This window comes from Natrix helvetica (genome assembly GCF_964273705.1).
Source record: "Natrix helvetica genome assembly, chromosome: 4".
In the NCBI taxonomy this organism is placed as follows: Eukaryota; Metazoa; Chordata; class Lepidosauria; order Squamata; family Natricidae; genus Natrix; species Natrix helvetica.
The window spans coordinates 122,756,310-122,781,098 of record NC_138550.1 but is presented as its reverse complement, the minus strand read 5'-3'; the positions used below and the strand labels follow the sequence as shown (position 1 = coordinate 122,781,098).

Here is a 24,789-nt window from a genome sequence, read left to right as displayed (position 1 = left end):
AACAAAGTGGCTGGGGTTATAGAACAGGTTAAGCTGCTTCTTGTTTAAAGAAACCTCTAAACTGAGAAAAGCCATGATCAGACTTTTCCTAGATTTTAATTTGTTTCTTATAGTCATATTTCAGGGAGAAGTTTTATACCTTGTGCTCCTCTTTTCCCTCCATCTATTTTCCCCCCTTTATTTCCCCTCTGCTCAGCTATTTGGATAATGGAAATGTCAAAAGCAGCTTTAGAGCCCAGTTGGTCTAAAGCAGGAAAATTACATTTTTACAAAACGAAGAAAAATCTTCACTCCAAACAATCCCAGTAAGCAGAGACAATACTCAGAAGTGATGGAAGTTGTAATCTAACATCTGTTAGGTCTCAGTGGCCCCTTCTGTGCTTAAAGAAATGCCACATTCCATTTGATCCTCTCATTTATAAAAAGCAACAGGAAACTTGTTTGACCTGCTGCAGCCATAATATACATATAAAGTCATTTTAGTGCCAAATAACGCACTTAGTATTAATTTCCAAGCAAAGTGCCCCCCATGACATAGATTAATGTCTTTCTCCCTGATTGTTGTTTTTTTTAATATATTTCATAGAAGTAAAAAGAAACTCTATGCAAAATTGTGAATCAAAATTAATAACAAAAACAAAATAAATGTAAACTCACTTGCATTTTTCAATGAACAGTTTGCCTTTTATTCTTTTATATGAAACTGTTAATAAATTGGGCCAGCAGACAGTGTATGAGGAAGAGCAGGCATGTCACTGGATGTGCCCATAAATTCTCAAGTTCTGAAACTCTGAAGAAAAGTTGCTTTCAATCAAATCTGAAGTTCTGAGATTTTTTTAAAGAAATACTCACCCTTTTCTACCTAAATAGAATTTGGGGTATATCTAAAAGACATCTTCCAGCAGTTTGCCACTGATTTTCCCAAACTTAGTCAGCTTTGATCTTCCTGCCATAGTCTGATCTTTCCTGTATGCTAGACCTTCATTTGGAAATTAATATAGTTTTTACACTATTTTTTCTTTAAAAAAACAAAACACTGTCATCCTCATACCTCTTCCTGCCCCTCAAAAGATGCTCTCCCCCCTCCAGTTTGGGAACGCCTGTTCTAAACAAATAATGCTCAATAGATTAACTGATCTCATATGAGAAAGCTTACTATCCTGGAAGAAAACTATAGTTAGGGTTCTAGTATATGTTTGATTGCTAATTGACCTTAGTCATGAAAGTAAAGTAAACATGGAATTAGCTAAAACAGGATGCACTTTACAAGTAGCAAGTAAGAACATTTACAAAAGTCAGAAGGCAGACATATAATTATAATTTTATGAAATAATTGTACGATCATGTTCACTTTTCATCCCAACTGAAGACTTCAAAATAAGAGTAAGCATATATGGGGAAACTTCTGTAAAGCTTTGTAATCCTAGACAGACTTGCTATAAAAAGGTCACACTTGCAATAGGAAACTGGGCAGAAGCTGCAGTATCAGTCACTTACATGTCCTTCTAGGTAACTGATACAGAAACAAGATTTGTCTCGGAAAGATAGCAATATAAAGTTTCAGGCAACCATATAAAATACTTTAGCATCATTTAATGCTGCTGTGGGTGAGCATTTCTTTTTTTTTCTTTTTTAAGAATTACCCTACCTTAAAATAAAATAAAAAGATAGTCACATTTAAAATTTGTATCTTTGACTTTATACAAAGAAATAAATATCAAGCTTTACTGAAATATGAATAATTCAAAAATAAAACAACCCCCCAATATCTTTGTTATAATTAAAATCCAGCAAATTGTGAACAAGACTTTTGCCTCAAGCCTTCATCAGACTGGATGCTAAGCAAGATAGAGAGAGGGAAAGCTGGTCTGATGTTGACAATTAATTTTTTTATTCTGATTTTCTACTAACTATGCCATGGTTTGCTTGAATCGAACTGAATTGAATCTACTGAATAAACTACAACTCAGTATTGCATATATGGGTTCATACAACATGGTAAGTCTACTATAAGTAGCAATAGCACTTAGACTTATACAATAGCACTTAGACTTATATACCGCTTCACAGTGCTTTACAGACCTCTCTAAGCAGTTTACAGAGTGAGCATATTGCCCCCAACAATCTGGTCCTCATTTTACTGACCTTGGTAGGATGGAAGGCTGAATCAACCGGTGAGAATCAAACTGCCAGCAGCCAGCAGTCAGGAGAAGTAGCTTGCAGTACTGTGTTCTAACCACTACACCATCACATAAATCAAACATATTACCTAATGGTTTTGTTATGTGTTCAAGTCTAACCATTCTAATTATGTAAAAGAATTTGTTAACCTAACTGTAATCATTATGCACTAACTGGCATTTTTCTAATTGTCAGATTCTAACGACATCCACAACAAAGACGAAAAAGCCATCCTTAACTCTCCTGCTTTCCAAGTTCTCACTTCTTCTGCCACCAGACTGATCTTGCATAAACCAAAGGATAGCTATCAGCAGACACTACCATTCTGCTTTGAAGTCTGAGACTCACAACCTGTCTCCAGATTCTTGCTTCTCATGAATATTAGAGGTCTGTCTTATATGTCTAGCATCATATCTAGAACCATATCTGAATACATGGGTAGAAAACAAGGCGAGTGGTCACAGCTCCTGCAGCTGCATTTGGCCAAGGCAAACAAGCAGTGGAGGAGCAAAGGCACAAAAGTTACCTGCCTTTGCATCTATGGGTATCTTATAAGTGTTTCAGCGTGACATGGCTTTGAGGCTACAGGTCCACCCTTAGGTTAATCCAGCTCCATGGGCACAGAGGGCAATGGGGTTTTTGGAGGGGAGGGGGCAAAAGGTCTACTCAATGGCTAAAATAGATACAGATTAGCAGACAGGAACAGAGGAGTTCCCTTTTACTGCCCTATTCCTCCATGTTTTGCCAATACAAAGAACTACAATACTTCCTAAAATAGACTCCTCCAGCTCATTCAACAGGAATCCACCTGCCATGATAACCTAAGGTCTGAGAATGCAGTGGAGACACCCGAAGCTGGTCTGGTATTACCTCCTTTCAACTGATCGGGCAGGGAAGGCAATGGTGCCCTGCACAACTTCTTTGCTTCAGCCTGCAAACTTAGAAACTCTACCCTATTTCCGCCAGCCTTTTTTTTAAGGGTGGGGGGAGGAGGAGGGTCAGGCCCGGGAAGAAGACAGCGTGTGATGCGGAGAACTTTCTCGCGCGGAGGACTCAGTTTCCTCGCGAGCCAGCCCGAAAACTCCTGAAAGGTAGCAGCTTGCCGAGCGGGCGGGGCAACCCATCACCACTTCGGGGAAAGGAAAGGGCCGGGGCTGCCTGGCTCGCGGGTAGGTCGAGAAGTTCGCGAGGCGGGGCTCCGCGGGCTGGGCAGTTCCACCTTGTCTCATTTCGCCGCGGGAGGCCAGCGCTCAGCCACAGAACCTCTTTCCTGATCGGGTGGTGGGAGCCTCCGCTGCGCCCCCCCCCCCTCTGCGAAGGAAGCGCGGGGCGGCTGCTGGGGCGTGTGAGACCTGGCACGACCTCCGGCTGAACTGCTCCTAGGATGAGGTAACCCTGGTGGCTGCTTGGGCTTGGCCAACTCGCTTGCCAAGAACCCGTCCATGTGGGGAATGGGGGCTCTTGAAGGACTTGGGGGACAGCGGCTGCTCAGGATAGGCGGTGGGCATTTTCGGGAACTTGTTGGCAATGCGGATCGCCTTTCTAAACAGACTCGCTTCGCTTCCCTCTGCTCTGCTCAGGCATGGCAATGCCCGTCCCTCTTCTCCACTTTTACCTACAGTTTTGTTTGTTTTGCTTTAATAGTCCGCTTTTTGGTACCGGGAGGCTGCCAGGACAAGTCCTTGGAGTTTTCTTGGCAAGGTTTCAAAAGTCGTTTTGCCATTGCCAACTCTCTCGGGCTGAGAGAGAGTGCCTGGCCCAAAGTGGCTTTTGTTCTCCAGGCAATCCTAGGAGTCAGTGGCGGATTAACGCTCACTGATGCCGTAAGCACTGACAAATCTTGGTTCTCCTCCTTTGTATATACTGTACAAATCTTCATTGGGTTGTTGTTGTTTTCCTTTTTGGTGCCCCCTTGGGCCTGGTGTCTTCAGCACATGCTTAGTCTGCTTAATGCAGGGGTCCCCAAACTTGGCAACTTTAAGACTTGTGGACTTTAACTCTCAGAATTCTACAGCTGGGAGTTAAAGTCCACAAGTCTTAAAGTTGCCAAGTTTGGGGATCCCTGGCTTAATGGTTAATACACCAATTTTAGAACTCATGGTTTTCTGGTGTCTTAACCATTACACCAAACCGACTCTCACTCTGTCTCACGTTAATTCTTCTTTTTTTTAATTCTATCTTTTTGAATGTTATGTTGCTACCTTTCCTCCCTCGATTTTGCACTTCAAGTGTTGGACCCGCGGCTTGACCCAGGTTCCTTTGAGAAGGAACCAGGGGCTATAATTCGAGATTGCACTTCTGAGCCCACCACTCCACCCCCAACTCTGTCATAGGACAGCATTATGATAATAATAACTTTGAATGACTTTATAGGATTACCTGACTTGCTTGAGCAATGTCAGCAAAGCGTTTTAAATGCTGGAAACCCGCTAAATAAATTCTCTTTTTCCCCGTGAAATTTTGAATATTAAGAAATGTTGGGTTCACTGTTATTGACCAAACTTTCCCATGAGGTCCCTTGACACTGTATTGCTGTCTCCCTACTCTGCAATTGCAAAAGCTTGCCAAAAGCATTACTTGTGGAGCCAATTCAACACTATTGTAACACACACACATACATACATACTTACATCATGCATGCATGCATGCATGCATGCATGCATACATACATACATACATACATACATACATACATACATACATACATACATACATACATACATACATACATACATACATACATATATATATATATATATATATATATATATATATATATGTTTTCGTAGATTTTCACGGGTGTAGGTATGCTGGTTTTGTTGTATTCGGGTCTTTTCCCGTGTAAGGTTGAGATTGTCTTTGCAAAGACAATCTCAACCTTACACGGGAAAAGACCCGAATACAACAAAACCAGCATATATATATATATATGACTTTTGGTGACTTAATGGCTTTTAATGCATTTATAGTGGGTGCTTTCCAACATAGTTTGTTTTTCTATTATGTGTGTACCAAGAATTTCAGTTGGGAATATAAAAATTGTGAGAAATGAAACAAAGTTTAGAATAGTTTCCCCTAAAGTAGGACTTTCCCATGATACCATTAGTGACCAGGAGGTTATTGACAGAGAAATTGGAAGGTACCCACTTGTAGATATTTGAGCTAAATGAAATATTTTTGTGGAATTATCACTTTGACAATTTTCCAGAAAGGTTTTTATGCAACAAATGGTATTAAACAGGATTAAAACTAGATAGTCATAAAAGTAATCCCTTTGCTTCATTGTAAATATTGCCCACCATGTAAAGATAGAAACTGGAAAAAACCTTTCTTGAGGAATTGAAATATTTACATTCTGTGTAAAAGTAAATTATTTTTAAACATATTATAATCCAGTTGTTTGACACTGTCTTTAATTTTTGTTTCTTTTATATTCTTCTATACTCTGTAGATAATTTGGCTGATCTCAGTAGAACCCGTTTATAAATTATCCTTGGACTTCAGATTTGCCTGAAAATTACTTTCAGAATGATACTTTAGTAGTGTAATGCAACAGAAATATGAATGTCACAAAACTTTGATGACTTGAAAAAATTATGATTGTATATCCCAGAGGTGCTCCCCCCACACATATGCACACAAATGGCAACTACACTTTTCTTGAACACATTTCACTTCACCTCTGAAGAGCTTCTTCATTTCTAACTAACTGATGGGGAAGGAAGGATTTATACTCTGTTAAAAGAATTTCTGGATCCCTTTTCTGAACCAGATATTGCAAGCAAATAAAACTCAAGGCATAATGCTGGTGGAAAGGAGGGTATATGTTTATTCCCCAAAGCTAGAGGTTTGAAGGTAACTATAGAGAAATTGGGGTACATAGATTTTGTTTTATAGAACTGGTCCTATAGTAAGTGGTATGTATGTGCTGGTTGTAGTGTGAGACTCTCAAAAGGTCGATCTTAATTTCCTTCCTGATGTCAAAAAAAATTTGGGTGGTTTGGGCAACCAATTTGTGGGTGTGGGGAAGTGTGACTGGAGAGGTTCTTTGTCTGGTTAACTACTCTTGCCCAGGTACTTGGATTTAGTACTTGTTTTTGTCTTGTTAATTTATAGTTTAGCAAAAGTGCAATTCAACAATCTATTCTTACAAAGTATTTTCTATAGTTTCCAGTCTCAATGGATCATGGATTTGTGTTAAAGGTTAAGGGATAGCCGGCACAATAAAATAAATAAAGTTAATTTGGAATAAAGAATCTCCTATGGTTATTGTTTATTAAAATAACATTCTTCACCCAACTCTTTTCAACACTGTAGTTGTTGACAATATCTTGGGATTAATCTGTGTCCTCAAGAGTACATGAATCAAGACTGCAAACCAGTGTGGAACTGGCTTGGGACTGCTGAAAGGACTACATTGTTAACAGGAGATAGGTGGTGTGGTCCCTCCCCCCACTTATCTCCTGTTTACAATGCAATCCTTGAAACTGCTTATCTTCTGCTTACAATGAAGCAGAAGTTAGAGGTCTCCTTTTAGAAATCTCAAGGCAGTTCATACTCATCTGCACTCTGTTTCAAGTACTCTGAAGACACAGATTAACCCCCAGGTGGTTTCAATGTCTCAAAGTGTTAATGACTGGCTGATTGAAAAGAGTATAAATCCTGCTTTCCCTACCAGTCAATTAGAGATGAAGAAGCTTCTTGGAGGAAAAGTTAAATGTCTTCAATTAAAAAAGAAAAAGAAAGTTCAGTTGCTGATTGGAAAAAAAATAGCACCTTTTTAACAACCATGACCTGGATAACTGAGAATCCCCATCGGTATTTATTATTGTATACATTTTAATAAATATAACAAAATAGCATTTCTCCCTCACTAATGCTTCTGTTTCTTGTCATTTCATTTCTCTGTCATCCAGTGCTGATTGCAATAAAGAGACATGCATTACAGAGATTTGGATCTATTTCTTGCACAAGGCATTTTGAAATTATCCTAAGGACTGTGTGGTATTCTAGGATTACACTCTCTGAACAGTTTACAAATATCTGCATATTTCACACACACACACACACACACACACACACACACACACACAATCAGGGTCGTCATGTTACTGACCTTGAAGAATGGAAACCTTGAGCCAGTCAGATTCAAACTCCTGACTGTGGGCAGAGTTCGCCTGTATTACAGCATTCTATCTACTTCACCACCACAGCTCCTCCCTAATAGAACGTCTACCAGAGTCTCTTTCCGACACTAAAGATTTCTGCCCTGGTGAATTATAGTATTATCCAGACATTATTGTGCTGATTTAAAGCCTGTCTTAATTCATCACAGAATTTTAAATTAGTAATGTAAAAGGTTTCTTTTCCCTCTCATTCAAGGTCAGTGCTTTGATCCCTATTTGCACTACTCCTGAGTTTTAAGAGCAGAAACCCATGTTTTATGAATTCAGCTGGATATATGAAGACTCCTTATAAGGGAGATGTGCATAGAGCAGAGAAGGATATTGGATATAAAACTCGAATGTGAACATGTTCCACTTCCTCTCATGTTTTGTTTGAACATGCCATAAGAAACCTTGTGGGAAAGAGTTTATATTCCAAGAGTGTAAATTAGACTAAAGCTTTCTTCTATAGCTGAAATCCCAAAAAATCATATAACAAAGAGAACAATTATAGGTATCTTAAATTTTACTGACATCTGCTGCACTTAAACATTTAAAAAAGCTTATTATGAGCTTCTTGTAAGCTAAGCAGGTATTTTTCCAGTTATAAAGTGGAAAGTAGTTGGGGTTCACTTGTGAAAAGAAATGTAAATAGCATTGTTTAAATATTACACATGTTACTAGTGAAGAAGGCAAATTAGGGTGTTCTGTTCTGACTGCAGACTAGACTGTCTGCTCCCTAATTCCATTTGTTCAGGATTGGATGAATTGATCAATGGAACTGAACATGTGGTCAACCTAAATCTTCTTCCATTGAGAAGACTATTTTCTGAAGCAGATTGGGAGGGAGGAAAATCATTCATGTATTGTTGGTTTTAATCTAAAGAAAGAGAGAGAGAAAAGAACAGGAGACAAGACCTTTATCTCCTGGTCTTATCCAATCTGCCTTATTTTTCTTATCCGATTCCTCCAACCCACCATCATTGCCTAACAAATTGCAAAGATGACAAAAAGACTTTACATTAAGATATATTAAATTAGAGGAACAAAGAGAAATGAAATTGTAGCAAAACAGATTCCAAATACTTCAGTATTTGTTTACTTCAGTAAAACATTTAACATTTGAATAACAAAAAACTCCAAAAAGGTTGTCTTTTTTTAAATTACATTGTTTGTTATCAAATTCCTTCTTATTAGTTTTATCTAAAAAAAGGGTCTTCAATTTTCTCATAATTTTAAGAGAACCAATTTTGTATATTGATTAGGTCACTGGGGACCTGGAGGCCATGGGATGTAGTCCCACCTTCGATCTGAAACCAACTAGGTGACCTTGAACTAGTCATTTTCAGCTAGGAAGCAGGTAATGGCAAGCCACCTAAAAAATCTTGCCAAGAAAATCACAGGGACATGTCCAAGCAGATACCAGGAATCAAGGCCGACTTGAAGACACCATAAACAAACAATGCTGTTTCTGGGTGTGTGACATGTTGACGCAGTCAATAGGAATTCAAACAATTCAAATTATTAAATAAGTTACTTTAAAATCAGTTAATGACATTGCTTTAAAATGCTGTCAGTAATTAATAATTTGGTATTTTATGTTTAAGAGTTGCTTCTGAATATGTATATAGCCACTTTTTTATTTTTTGCTTTTGGCAGAATACATCTAAATTGTAAGAGAGACTATTCTGGATGTCTGTTTAAAAATAACAATAAAAGGAGCAGTTAGCAGGCTTGTTTTTGTTTCCTGCAGAATCTTAACCTTTTCATTATATGGTACCAATTTTGTAGACATGAGCTTCTCCCCATGTTTCTTTGCACATTTTCCAGCAGGCAGCAATTTGAGTAAATAAAAATGGGAATGGGAAAACATAGCAAGTGATTTCTTACACAATAGATATGTAAGATACATAATATATCTTGTCTTTTGATGTACACTGAGAGCGTCTTCACCAAAGAAAAATTCCTTGTATGTCCAATCGCACTTGGCCAATAAAGAATTCTATTCTATTCTATAGTAAATTTGGCCTTAAGTAAAAGATCTGTTGGATGAAATGGCTATCTGGGTTCAGTTCCAAGTGGGGAAAAACACAGAAAACATGGAGGCTGTTTGGAAAGATGGTTTGATTGAGGACAGGATCACATGGCCTGGAGCTACTGGGTGAAAAGGGAAGAGATGCTGAAAGTCCCTGGGTTTTATGCCCTCTCTGGGCTTTGAACTTCCTGGGGCACAGGAAAAGTATCCTGATTGGTTGCTGTCACAGGCCATAGCTAGCTTTGTTTGTTGTCTGTGTGCTACATTTGGTTGAAACTTGGTGGGTGTGCAGTGAAGGGCAATGAAATGACTCTCCCTGAAGGGGCTAGATCTTTGTTATGTAGAATAGACTGGCTCAGGCCTTAATGACACATTAACAAAGGTGGGGGAGCTAAGTTTCTGCCTCTCTGAGTTTCTACTTCTCTTTTTAGGGGAAATATTCTGCCTTTTTAATATTTCCTAAAATATTTCATTTTCCGGGAGAGGGGTAGATTTTAACTTCCTATAGATCAAAACCAGGGACCACTTGAGACATTGCATTATTGTTTTAAAGTGTTTGGAACTATCGTTTTGGGGTTTGAACCCAGCTACAAATTTTAAAATGTAGCTTGACTCTAGGTTGTTCAGCTCTGATATAAAATATGGAGAGGGATTTAGGATTTTTGAAGGCTCAGAAGTACATCAGGACTAAACATTTTTGAAAGTAAAAATGTGCAAAAAGCATAGCCCAGAAGTAAACAATGTATCTTTGTCACATCAGTAGTCTATTAGTGACTACCAAGATCTTTCTGAAGCATCTGTATTCAGAAGGTTTCTTTGCTCTACATTGCACCCCAAAGTATTCTTAGAACCCATGTTTTGTATGGAAGTCCATCCAGCTGCTCATTAAAAAAGGCAAATTTAAGCCAGAGCAGCATCCCAGATAAATGGGAATGCAGTAACTGGAGCAAAAGCACAACCTTACTTCCTATTTTAGCCAAAGAACTATAATGTGCCCATGAGCTTCATAGCACATATCACAGCCTTCTATTCATGGCATTCAAGGAACTAAAACAAAAATTTTAATTTGGCAGGAAGATTAAAAATATGTGTGTAGTTACAGGTTTGACCAGTTTCCTGATCGGGTGCGTTGGTCACCAACTGTAATTCAGGATGTTGTCATGAGAAAGGCTTAGATTATGGCATGGTTACTATGAGGTCATACTTCTCCTCTTGTTTTTACTAATAAATAAGGTCTTGGTGAATTGGTGTGTTCTGGGTCCCAGCTGTCAAGCAATGACATCATGTGGGACATATGATCCATTCATTCATTCAGCTGTGTTTGCCCTGTGGAACAGCATCTCTCTAAGGTCCATAAGGCTCCAAATCCTGTATAATTTGATAAAGCTATAAAAATGATTTTTTTATCAACTGACCCTAGCCTAGAATGTAGTGATAGTTTTTTTAATGGTAGGGATTAGGTCTGTTCTAGTTATTGTTTCCCAGTATAGTTCACGTTCAAGATCTTATCTTCCTGTTAGCTTTTACTTACTATTTTTTAAACGTGAAGCTTTAATCCTATTATGTAATTTAGAGACACTTTCATGACCGATATGGTCTATAGCAACAATGGAGATCCTTTTTTGGCTCGCATGCCATAAGTGGGGGGAGCGCAGGGGGGTCATGTACAGGCATGCCGCACCCATAATGAATGTGCGACCCCCCCCAGTGCGCATGCGCACACTACAGGCGCGACCCCCCCATTTTTGCATGCTTTCTTTGCCCTCCCCAGGCTCCAGAGGCTTTATAGGAGATGGGGAGGGTGAAAACAGCCTCCCCGCCCCCCTGGAAGCCCTCTGGAGGCTTCAGGGACCCTTTATGTCTGATTCATTTATGAAGTCACTTCCGGTTTTCTTGGAGGGTCGTTTTGAGCGCTCCGAAGGCTTCAGGAACCTTCAAGAGGGTTCACTGAAACATCGGGAGCAGTCAAAACCACTCTCTGAGCAAACAGGAAGTCACTTCTGGTTTGCTCGGAGGGTCGTTTTAAGCACTCCGAAGGCTTCAGGGACCTTCAGGAGGCTTCCCTGAAGCCTTCGGAGCAGTCAAAATGACCCTCAGAGCAAACAGGAAGTCCATTCCCAAACTTCCAGTTTGCCCGTAGGGCTGGTTTTTTGCGCTCCGGAGGTTTCAGGGAGGCTCATGAAGCTTCTGGAGGGCCTCTGGGGAGGCGGGAGAGGCTCTTTTTGCCCTCCCCAGGCTCCTATAAAGCCTCTGGAGCCTGGGGAGGGCGAAAATGGCTTTTAAAAAGGGTGAATTCAGCTGGCCAGTGCGCGCATGCATGGCCAACTCAACATCACTTACGTCAATGGGCGCTTTGCCTCAGCTGCTACAATGTAATAGAGTTAACGGGAGAGTCCATTTCTGTTAACAGGACAATAAAGATTAGGCTAGAAACAACACCAGAATGTTTCCTTCCTGTCTTCCTTACATGATTACTGTAAAGTGGAAAAAAACGAAGTGAGATTTCTTCCAACAACCGGTTCTCCAACTACTTGGAAGGAAACAACTTGTTCTCCCGAATAGGTGTGATCTGGCAGAATTCCACCTCTGTAGGTTGATAAATAAATAAATAAAGTCTTATAAAAGTGCTCACTGTCTTAAATGTTGATGTTTGGAAACTTTGAACAAAAGTAGTTTGTAGTTTATTATAACATTTTGTTTTTCTTGTGGAAAGTGAATACTAAAATAACACCGGCATTCAGTATTAAATGCTGCTCTGCAATGATTTCAGTCTAAAGGAAAATAACTAAACGAAAATTACCATCAGAGAGACTAATACACACTAATTCAATTATAACCTCATAAGAAGAATCTAGGAACTATTTATGTCTGATTCATTTATGGAGTATCTTTATTGTTAGTTCTTTAATAGAAATTGCTAAATAGATCTAAAAGGAATTTTATGCTATTAAAATTCATCTAAATATTGATCTAAATATTCTTCCTGTATATATTTAAGGTTTTCAAAATAGCTTATTGTATATGTAGTCTTCAATTTATGACCCTAATTGAGCTCAAAATTTCTGTTGCTAAGTGCGACATAGGCAACAAAAACGGAATGCACAGGTACAGTATAGATGATACCTTGCTCAGCAGTAGTAACTGTGAAAGGGATCTTGGAGTCCTAGTGGACAACCATTTAAATATGAGCCAGCAGTGTGCAGGAGCTGCCAAAAAAGCCAACACAGTCCTAGGCTGCATCAACAGAGGGATAGAATCAAGATCATGTGAAGTGTTAATGCCACTTTATAATGCCTTGGTAAGGCCACACTTGGAATACTGCATTCAGTTCTGGTCGCCACAATGTAAAAAAGATGTGGAGACTCTAGAAAGAGTGCAGAGAAGAGCAACAAAGATGATTAGGGAACGGGAGACTAAAACATAAGAACGGTTGCAGGAACTGGGTATGTCTAGCTTAAGAGAAAGAAGGACTAGGGGAGACATGATAGCATTGTTCCAATATCAGGGGTTGCCACAAAGAAGAGGGAATCAAACTGTTCTCCAAGGCACCTGAGGTAGAACAAGAAGCAATGGGTGGAAACTAATCAAGGAGAGAAGCAACTTAGAACTGAGGAGAAACTTCCTGACAGTTAGAACAATTAATCAGTGGAACAGCTTGCCTCCAGAAGTTGTGAATGCCCCAACACTGGAAGTCTTTAAGAAGATGTTGGATAGCCATCTGTCTGAAACGGTATAGGGTTTCCTGCCTAGGCAGGGGGTTGGACTAGAAGACCTCCAAGGTCCCTTCCAACTCTACTATTGTATTGTATTGTGTTTGTTAAGTGACTTTTGCTCCATTTTACAATCTTTTTGCCACAGTAGTTAAGTGAATCACTAAATTGTTAAGTTAACATCAGAGTTGTTAAGTGAATCTGGCCTCCCAAATGAATTTGCTTGTCAGAAAGTTATAAAAGTGATCATATGAGCCCAGGACACTGTAAGCCTCATAAAAATGAGTCAGTTGCCAAGTGTCTGAATTTTGAGCACATGACCATGGGGATGCTACAACAGTTGTTCACGTGAAAAATGATCATGTCACTTATGATTTTCTTTCCAAGAATTAAAATCTCATTTGATATGGCACTTGCATTGAGATAGATTTACACTATGTTATTGGCCCTTGTCTGATCCTTTACTAAATGTTCTGCTTCAAAATATATTTTTTCTATTCTGATATTATTGACTGACAATTAGTTTTCTGGTTGTAAGGTATGGAATTTGGAAGTTAACAATAACGCACATAGATTGAACGTTGGTACAATTATTTAAATGAATAAAAGACCACCCTGAAGCTTTTAAAATTTCATTTCAGTTCTCTGCTTCAAAGCATTATTTTTTTGCTATTCTCTTGGGGCTGCAAAAATGATCACTTTTGTTGTTACCAGACCAATGCATTTCACAGAATAAAAAGAAACATGTGATACCTAATCTTTGCACTGCAATTGTGTGCATAATTGCTTAGAAATAAGCTCCACTGATCACAAATGAGAATGTTTGCAGAAGCATGCATAACATTGGTACTTTTTCTGTTTTGTAAAACCATTTGTTTTAGCTAAACTAAGTTTGCCTATAATTGCCTCAATTAAATGAAAATTATTGTCTTAGCTGGTGACTTTTAGAGTTTGTCTCCATACTACTTTCTGCTCTATTGGTTTTACATTGTGCCAAAGGTTATAGGCTAAATCAAAGTGTATCAATATTAACAATGTTAATAACACAGTATTTTTTTCCTGTGTATTAAAGTGTTAATAGAAAGCCTTTCTTTCTGCATTGAATATTTCAACTCATACATATTATCTAAATAGCCAGTATTCTTTAATGAGATTGTGTGGGAAAATAAGGAGGACAAATTTCAAAGATTCTCATGCTTTGGGTAAGCTGTTCTTAATTTTCTGTATGCTTAATATAGGTACTTCTCAATTTAAACATTTTGTTTAATGACTGTCCGAAGTTACAACAGCACTAGAAAAAATGAATAACGGCCATTTTTCATATGATCACTGCAGCATTTTCACACTCACGTGATCAAAATTCAGGCACTTGGCAACTGACTCATACTTCTGATGGTCATTGGTGGCCTTTTGAAAAGTAAAGTCGATGGGGAAGTCAGATTCACTTAACAATCATGTTACTAACTTAACAACTGCAGTGATTCTCTTAACAACTGTGGTAACAAAGGTTGTAGAATGGGCAAAACTCACTTAAGAACAGAAATTTTGGGGTCAATGTTTATGGTCATAAATTGAGGACTACCAGTATGCTTAATAGCAATAATGATAATAATACCTTAAATATAGGGGTTTGTTTTAGTGGTGGGATTCAAAAATGTTTACTACCGATTCTGTGGGGATGGTTTTGTGGGTGTGGCTTGGCTTGGTAGGCATGGCAGGGGAAGGTTACTGCAAAATCCCCATTCCCTCCAGATCAGCTGGGGCTCAGGAGGCAGAAAAAATGGGGGCGGGGCTAGTCAGAGATGGTATTTACCAGTTCTCTAAACTATTCAAAATTTCCGCAACCAGTTCTGGTTTGTTTGCATTCTGAATTTTTGAATGAATTTTGTCAATGATAAACTATCCTGAGATGAAGTGATTGGTTATTGGTCCACTTGTTCAGAAAAAAAAAATAGTGTTTTCTACAGAAGTGTTTCCTGCAGCATACAAAATCCATGTCTTCATCACAGGAACCACCATGTCTGTACAGCTAACTTTCAGCTTCTTGTCATTTTGAAGTTAAAAACGTAGAAATTGTAATTTATACTTAAAATAGATTTAATAAATAATCGAAACCTAATGATTCTCTAAAGAATAAAATTAGAAAATCCCAATTCTATCTATTTCGTATTCATACATAGGGTGAATCCCTGACTGATTGAACTGGAGATGATACACATTTGAGGATTTGTGGCACAAAAATGATATACTTTAGTCTATTCCTAAGCAGGATGCTAAGGACATAAAAGAATTCTTATAGACTGCTCTAATAGAAAAGTCAACCCCTGCTATGTTTGACACAGAAGGCAATGATCTATCTTGGTGTCATAGTCATGGATTTAATGAGGCTTATAAGCACAGGCTGTAGATCAGAAATCATTGTGTTAAGTGCTCAGATTAATCAAGATGACACTTGCTAAAATCTTATATAGAATAACAGATGCAAAACTGCATCTAATGTGCAGATAGTTTGAGTCTGAAGTGTACAACTTTTAATTAAAATTTAGCACAATAGAATTTCAAATACCACATATTTTAATTAGGATTACTGCCAAATTTCTAAAATGGAAATTGCCCTAAGTCCATCACTGTTCCAAAATGACATTGTATTTTACAATAGCTGTATGTAGTAAAATCTGAATTACTTAAATCAAAACTTTTGCTTGTTGATCTGAAAATGCGTAAGTGTCACTGACTCTTTCTTGCCAACGAATGTTCTGTCAAGAATATCATATACTGGAAATAATGCTCTCTATATTGTTCTTATGGTGGCCCATTTTGGCAAGAGAATTGGAGAACAGTATCAAAAACTAGCAAAGTTGCAAAGAAGTAAGAGAAGAGTAAGCCATAAACTAGCTCTAAAAATGAAAATTAATAAAGTAGTAAAATGATCAGCATGTTTTAGTAAAACCTTATTTTGAAATGCTGAAAAACAATCCTATATAAAAAAGAAGCAAATAATAAAATAGATGGTTTATTTTCTATACATTGTAGTTGCTACATGGCTTTTTTTAAATATACCATTTGGCAGCTTTATTGATTTGTTCCAAACTATTTTTACTATTGAAGTTGGAAGAGAAAACCTCTCTGCACGAGGACTCATTGAACATTATTCTGTATCTCATGAAACATTGGCTAAGATGTAGAAATATATTTGGGTAACACTGTTCTTAATTTTCAAAGAAGTTTGCCATGCAGTATGGAGAAAATCAAGAATGTTTTTTTTTTTAAATCCAAAGGCCCATCCAGGACTAATTGCTTACTCTTTTATATCCTGTCCATTATGTAAGTGAATGCAAATTAAAGTTCACAAGCCATTAAAATAAAGGGTGAAATTTAGCTGACAACAATTTCCTTCAAAATCCAAAAAAAATGTCAGGGCAAAGATCATCATTGATGTTGCTTTTGCTTCACAAATCTACTCAAGCATCCTAGCATTTCCCAGCTTTAGGGTCTCTTATGTCAAGGATAATGTCTATCATTCTAAAGAGTATGGTTAAGGATGGCATGAATTCTATGCATACCTTGGGACTAGAAGTTGGGGGAAACTGTTTTAGAGACAGAAAATAAAGATCATCTTTAACAACCTCTTTAGATATTTAGGTAATTGTCACAGAACTTTTCAGACAAGAAATCCTTAAAATGGAACGTGATAACTTTTTGTGCAAAATTAGCTGCCATTTCTTATATGTAATATATTTCATGTGAAGCATTTAATTATCATGCCATTTTTTTCTGTGTCACTTTACTGATGCTTAATTTATTGACCAATTTCTAATTTGATTTTTTTTATTTAAATGATACTTATTCTTTACATCAGTAGCAGACAGCAAGTAAAATGTCAGCAATTGCAACTCTTTAATCTGCAGGGCCTCAGGAATCCATCTATTGATGTCATGCTACTAGAAAAGACAGAATATAATTTTTTCCTGTCTTTTAAAAATTATTTAGAAAGTGTTTAATAGTGAAAATTGTATTCAGAAGCTTCCAAGCGGCAAACTCTTTCGATCTCTATTCTTCTGAACTCTCAGACTTCTCAAAGCACTTATTTTTTTCTTACTTTTATTTTTATAAATATCTCAAGGTAGCAAACATACCTAATATTCCTTCCGCATCCTATTTTCCCCACAAAAACAATCCTGTCAAGTGGGATGCGCTGAGAGACAGTGACTGGCCCAGCCACCCAGCCAGCTCTCATACCTAAGCTAGGACCAGAATTCACTATATCCTGCTTTCTCTCTTGGTGTCTTAATCACTAGCTCAAACTGGCTGTTTTGGATAAAATTTTGGGACTTGAAATTTTTAATGGTGAGATTGAAACTGGTTTGATACCCAGAAGGATTCCGCTCCCATCCTTAATTTTAAAATAAAACTGCAGGGGGAGGGGGATCTCCTCATTGTGAAATTTCAGCCACATTATCTCAAGGCTCTGGGAAAGTGTGAATGAACAATTGGAAACTGTATTGAGTTGACAGGCCTGATAATACATTGCTTAATAAAGTGCAAAAGTAAAATGATGTAAAGCTGATATTTTTGTAGATTGTATTTGTCTCATGCAGTCCTAACCAACTGATTCTCAATAATGTTATAACTTGTTCACAGGCCTGTTTCAATAGAGATTTCTCTTATCAGGATGTCAAACAAAGTGTAAAATACTTTGAAATGATTATTTTCAAATATTCTCTTTATATTTTTGTTGTTTTTAACTTAATCTACCAGAAAGTTCTTTAAATATAATTACTATTATACTCTGCTTCCAGAAGGGACTAAGCAGTTTAATATTCCCTCTGTAGTAAAGTCAGAGGGAATTATAATGTGCTAGGATTGCAACCATGTTGTAGTCTTAGTTTTTCTTGCAGCCTACAGATCATTTTCACATTGCATTTTTGTCAGCTATAACATCCTGCGGTGTTTTGAGTGTCAGAAGAAAGGAATTTAAATTAATAATTTCCTTCTGATGCTCTGAGTTGCAAGTAAGGTTATTCTTTAGCATGCTTTCGGATTGAGCATGTTTTACTTAAACCCACTGGTAAGAATCTGGCTTTTAAGGTTTGCCTTAATTGGTGTCTGTGAACTTGGCAAATAGATTAATATATACTGTACACTGTATAACTTTTGATATGAGTTATTTTTAGATTTATATATAAAGGTATAGCTCAGAATGAATAACTTGCATTAGCTTCCTCTCGTAGTATATTTATTCATCATCCTGTCTCCAAAAGAGTTTGGTTTAGCAGTCTATCTTATTAACCTTACAGTGCAAATTCTGTTATTTGTCTGTTCAGCACACCTTACATATGCAATCAGAGAGGTCCATAAATAAGTCCTTGAAAAACTAAACAGCGAGCCTGTGGAAAAAGTGATTATTTAATCTAGCTGGTAGACAGGACACAGGCAAAAAAATCAGGTACCGGAGGTTTTTTTTTAAGATACTACTTTCAACTAAATGGTACGTGTGAAAATAACATAATGACATAACCAAAGTAGATCAGGATGGAATTTTCATTGTTAGGAATCTGTCTTTGATTGGATTTGTAAAATGTAAAATAAGTGCAATAAGTTTTACATGCCTAGTTTGCTTATATAGTATCTTGCTTTATAAAAAAATATTGCAGAAATTGGCAGACTTTGAAGAGTGGTTTCAAAACAAGAGGTCTCTGAGATACCATCTGGACCAGATTTGTTCGTGTCATTGTGATATATTAGGTGTTTTAGTTTTGTTTGTATTTGTACAGGCCTATAAAATGATTTTTTTACTTGATATGAGTGCTAAATGGCTATCCAGCTTCTGATATTTCCAGTAACTATCTTTTGATGTAATGTTGATGGAGAGCTCCACAGAGTGCACAAAACATCTCTTATTGTGCTATGAGTAAACATGGGTACCAGTGCTCATGTTGGATCCTAAAAAGTAGGCTGTGCCAGTGTCTGCAGGTGTGTTTTGGTATAAAAAAAGAAAGAGGATAGGAAAGTTTCTAGGAGAAAAGATTGAACAAGGAATAGATCACTGACTGAGGCTACTGGCCTCAGCATAAACCCTCATGTAGATGAGTTTCCTACTACTGTTTTACAGACCAAAATAAAAATATTAAATATTAAAAAGAATTCACTTTTCCATAAGAATTCATTGTTGGAGAAAGAAGGAGCTAGAGGGTTGAATAATTATTGACTTATGGAAGAGTCTTTATTGAAGTTTTTTGCTCACTTTTCCATTACATTTATTCCCATCTGAATATGTTTTTCTCTGCTGATTCAGATGACAGCTCTTTGTTCCCGTTTTCTACCTTCAATATATCTGATAAATATTGTCACAATGATTTCATTTAAAATACTAACATAGATCTATGTGAAGTTAGTGAACATTTTATCTTACCTCCAGGCTGTATGTTGATATTGGAAGTATGTGAAAAAACATTTGTGGTACTGCAAATTAAACGTGATTGAAGTGGAACAAATTTCCTTTCCTTTGAAATACCTATTTCTACAAAATGGCAAGTTGTTGGGTGCAAAGCTGTTGTTTGGTACATTTAAAAAATGAAGATAAATAATTCATTTTTTAAAAAATCTGCCTTTGTTTTATATATCATCCAAGCATGCTTGAGCAAGCAATAGAAAGTGTTGGAGCACTATAGATTAATATACTTCCCTGGTTCATAAATCTAAGCAATCACTCATTAGTATGTAGAGCAGAGGTCTTCAAACTTGGCAACTTTAAGACTTGTGGAATTCTGGGAGTTGAAGTCCACATGTCTTAAAGTTGCTAAGTTTGGGGAGCCCTGATGTAGAGTATTTTGATTCAGCTTCTTTTGACCTTATGTTCCTTAAGTTAAGCTTCCTAACACTGCTATGAATATGAGAACACCTGCCTACTTTGTGAATCTTGACATAGGAATCATAGAGGTATTTTAAATTCTAAGGTTGATTACAGAAAGTGACTAAAACATAATTGTCTGTGCATAAAAGTTGTAGGAGAAATGGAAAATAATATAAAATCAATGTTTTTATTGTATCTTTCATATCATATTTTTCTAGAAAAACCAGAGGAGGAAAAAAATGCAGAATCTCTGAAAAGTGAATTATGCCCTCTTCTGAAATTGTTCAAAAGTAGGGCCATGAATCTAAAACTAATATATCTATATGTACTGGCGTTTGGAGTAGCAGGTCTAATTGTCTTCACATATCTGCAAACCTGCATTGAAGATCAACGTACAGGTAAAATAAATAATACTGTTATTAAGAACTTTCTTAATTAAGTTACAAATATCTGCAATTTTCTTCCACACAGAGAAAAAAGGCATCTAGTTTTGACACTGAGGGAGGCTGTATTATTTTTTTTTAAAGTCTGGAGTTTCAACAAAGTTGCCTTTAGTAAGAAAAAATGCTAAACTATATTCTAGAAATAAAATATGTATCAATAGAGAAAAGAGGAGGAATCACTGAAAATACAATAACTATTCCAAGAAAAATGGGAGACATCTAAAGTGATTGCATCAAAAATGATAATGGTTACAACCAAGAGATGTTTAAGAATTTTATTGAATGAAGACCTTTAAGCACAAGTATTGCTATGTGTCCATAAAGCACATCCAATATATTCTGGGATTGCACAATTGCTACACATCCTGGGAGAAGGCTCATTTGGTTTAAGAAGCTGCAGATAGGTGTTGCATTTGTGTAGCTATGTGCACGAAGGTATCTTTTTGCCTTTGAATTAAAAGCAGACATTTAAAAAAAAACTTGTCACAGGCTGCAGTGGGAGTTAAACAGGGCAATTTGCCGAAAGAAACTCAGATCAACAACATCAGTGAATGAACTGATGCTATCCATCAATTCCCACCTTTGCATAATCAATCTCCCCCTTCCTCACCCCATACTGTGTATTATGAAATGAACTCATTTTATTGGGAGATTCTGAAAACATATTGAACTTCTGCAGGAAAAAAATAACATGGTGTCATTGATCAAATAAAAGATAATTAATAATAGACCCAATCAATAGTTATCAAACCTGGAAGAGCTGAATCTAGTCTTAATCTCCAGAATGGAATACTTTACTTATTCACTATAATAATTCTTTTTGTTGTTTTTAAAGTGTCTCTTTATTTCCTGTTTTGGTGGCTTGTATCTCATGATAGAGATTTTTAGAAACATGTACATCCATATTGTATATACATTCAGCATAAGTCTGCAGCGAGTACATATGTGATTAAATATATATTAATTCATATTAAATAACATAGACCTTTGAGAACATCTAAATAACAACCTAGAATCTGTTCAGAAATTTAAGTCACTTTCAGAGTGGAGGAAATATGCACATTTCAGCCCATTCAGAGTGGGTTGAAATCAGCAAAATAATGGAAAGAGCGCAAGCCCCTCTTTTGACCACAAATACGCAGGGGATGCTATTGGTACATTATCTCAAAATGGCAGTAGAAAGAGGATGAAAGCCAGTAGAGACCTTTTATTATTATTTAAAATGATTATTAAGTATCTCTGTTTAATTATCTATAACTAAGAATTCATACACAATTGAATTTCAAAGAAGTCAAATTGAATAAGTCATTTGAAATGAAATCTCTTGATTAATTAATGTTTTTGGGATTACATGATCATTAACTGTGTAATTAGAAAGAAGACATCACCTATATCTTTTGCATAACTGAAATAGAAAGTTTTAAAATGGAAGCAGGATGAAAAACTAAAGGGTGTACCAGGAAAAATCTCAATAAAAGTAGTGTTTAGTAAGTGACTTGTTTTTGCCAGTTCAAGTATTTGTAAGAATCATTAAGTTGTACCTCCTAGTAGCAAAAAAAATTACGTTGAACAACAACAACTGTTCACTGTTGCCAAATATTAGGAATATACTGAACCACAATATTTCTTTCTTATGATCCTTCCTACCCTTTCTTCAGTTAAAATAACAGTTTATAGTTTAAACAACTTAGATATATTTAATCTCTAAGTAAATCAGGGGTTTCCAACCTCCAATCTGTGGTCCATTTGAAACCAGACCATGCAAGCAGCAGGCAAGAGTACAAACTAATGAAGCCCCATTTGCACAAGAAGTGAGCACACATATGAAACCATCCCCTCTCCTCTCAACTGCCACCACCACCACCACTGCTAGTCCACGAAGCTGGACAAGTTGGAGACCACTGGTGTAGAAGATGCCCTCATATAATAAAAATAGGAATAGCTTCACAATTGCATATAGTCTCAGTTATCTGTTTCAATAGTGGAAACATTTGCTTCTTATCCTAATAACTGGGCACTGTTCAACCAGTAAAGGTTTTGCTCTGAGCAATAAAAGGACAATGCAATAGACAACTGCCACATGCTGTTATATTTGCGCCAATATCTAATGATTAGTTAGTGCAGGTTTGTCGCTTTTTTTTTTTTTTGAATATGATACATCTAACTTACCTATGTATTTAATTTAAATATATTCATATGGTGCCTATTACCTGAGCAGTGAATATAATGGCAGCTGGTTAAATGACAAACAGTAAATAGAAGTTTGTTGCACCTTGCAGTTTCGCTAAAAGAAGCTGTTCATCTTTGGGTCTACCATATTTCTAGCTGATTAAAATAATATACCATACACTTTTGCTGGGAGTGACACAACTTCAGATCAACCCTTTCAAAGGCAATAGATTTTTAGCAAATTGTTAAGCATTTTTTTAACTCAGTTTTTTTAAAGGGAGGCAGATTATCAAATCATTAACTTGATGATAACTGGTTATGCAATGCGTATAGTTAAAAGCCTTTTCTCTCTGTTATAGTGTTCTCAGGATTATGTTTACACCCGTATATTCAAATTATAGTATACTGAAGAGGTTTGAATTGGTTGGTTGGTTTTTACCATATAAGGTAACCGAAAATTGAAACCATCATGGTCCTGAAGGGTACGTTACTTAGTCTTTACATTGTATAATAAGATTTTTTTTCTGAAATAAGTCGATTAATAACCATACATACAACAACCAAACACAAAATGCTCCATCAATACCAGGGATCTTTTTTTATTATTTTGAACTTCCACAAATGTTATTTTTAACCCTTGGTCAGATAGACAGCATTGTATATTTGATTGTCATTTGACATCAGTTGCAAATTGAATTGAATTGAACTCTATTTGACCATGACATGCACAACTTTATTTTGCCAAGACTGACAAGGAATTTGTCTCTAGTACAGAAGCACTCAGCACATAATATATTGTATTATGTCAGCCAGAATATGAAATATATTTACAGCTTGAGTTCCAAGGTTCTTTTAAGTATCCTCAATTATAATACTTTCCCAAAAAGAATTTAGTTCACTTTAGCTTGAAAAATATGCCATTGAACTCCCTGTTACATATAGGTTGTTCTTTTTTTTTAGAATTTTTTTTATTATTTTAATTAAACAAAAATACAAAAAAAAACATTCTTCATTACATCTTGTAGAAAGCATGTCGATTGGTTCCAAATGAATTTCGTGCGTTACTATACATCCTTCATATTTTTAATTTACATTTTAAAATCGAAGATCTTTATGTATTTTACCATCAATGTACCATCATTCTCATTTAGCTATAATTATTTAAATATGCTTTTATCTAGAATCATTTGCACTTAAAGACAGAACAGCCTACTGGCATTCATTAGCTATTCCTATAAACCTCCAATAATTACCCTTTTATAGCATATTCCCTTTTTTTTCAACTCACTATCTGAGGCTTAAATCTAATTGCATTTACCAATGCCAAGACATATAAAAATCATTAAACATTATCCATTAACATTTTCTTATTGTTATTATAGTTATCTAAAGAAAAAAAAACAGAATTTTTTTTGTCATTTATATCACATCTCCTCCCCACCGACCCAAGAAAATTACATCTTTATAATAAAGTCTAAGCAAAAGTTTGTTAGTAAAGTTTATAAGTGCCCAAGAAAAATTTCATCTTTATAATAAAATCTAAACAAAAATATATTAGTGAAATTGGTAAATATTTTCCCCAGGTCACAATTTACAGTTTATATCCAAATTATTTTTACTAATTGAGATTATTACTTCATTATTATTATCATAATGAGATATTAATTAACAAATAAACATTTTAAAGAAAACATTATAAAAGTGTCTAAGAAATCCTACTTATTAATCACCAAAGGTTAACTAAGTTTTTGAGTTATCAACCTTCATCATCAGCCTGTGTCTTTCCAGAAACAAAACTGTCTTATCTCTGTAGCCAGTTGTTGTGACAATTCTCTTATAAACTTCTTTATAAAGTTTTTAAAAACTTCTCTCTGCACTTTTTTGCTTGAAAGATCTCTCATATAGTCTTGTTGCCCTTCAACTGGTATTAAAATTGACATGTCTTTAATTATCCGATGTCTTTCTAAAGCTGTTTCTCTTCTTAATTCCATCATCAAAACCATATCTTGATGGGGAGGGGGGGTAGAGCTCCAGATCATCAAGTATATAATAATAATCAGATTCACTTTTCCATGTTCCCTCCTTTCCACTTTCACTCATAGGTGTTCCATTATTAGGTTCATCTGTTATCTTGTCTTTATCTTCTATATCTTCACTCTCTTCTTTAATTTTTGAGGCTCCAGTCCCTTAATCTTTTATTGAGCCAAACAATAATCTATCTAACCTCTTATCA

At 36.3% G+C, this 24,789-nt stretch overlaps 1 protein-coding gene across 6 annotated transcripts in view; it reads left to right on the top strand.

Moving 5' to 3' along the window:
• Nucleotides 1-3,261: 3,261 nt before the first annotated feature.
• CHST9 (carbohydrate sulfotransferase 9) overlaps nucleotides 3,262-24,789 on the top strand; it is a 66,820-nt gene continuing 45,292 nt past the window's right edge. The window contains exons 1-3 of one of the 6 annotated variants that reach the window (XM_081953066.1): nucleotides 3,329-3,350; nucleotides 18,416-18,537; nucleotides 20,163-20,342. In XM_081953066.1, the coding sequence (XP_081809192.1) occupies nucleotides 20,243-20,342 (100 nt within the window). In that variant the 5' untranslated portion in view covers nucleotides 3,329-3,350; nucleotides 18,416-18,537; nucleotides 20,163-20,242. Of the gene's footprint in view, nucleotides 3,351-3,395; nucleotides 3,571-18,415; nucleotides 18,538-20,162; nucleotides 20,343-24,789 lie in introns of those variants that run through there. The other 5 variants (XM_081953064.1, XM_081953065.1, XM_081953063.1 and 2 more) reach the window with 5 other exon arrangements.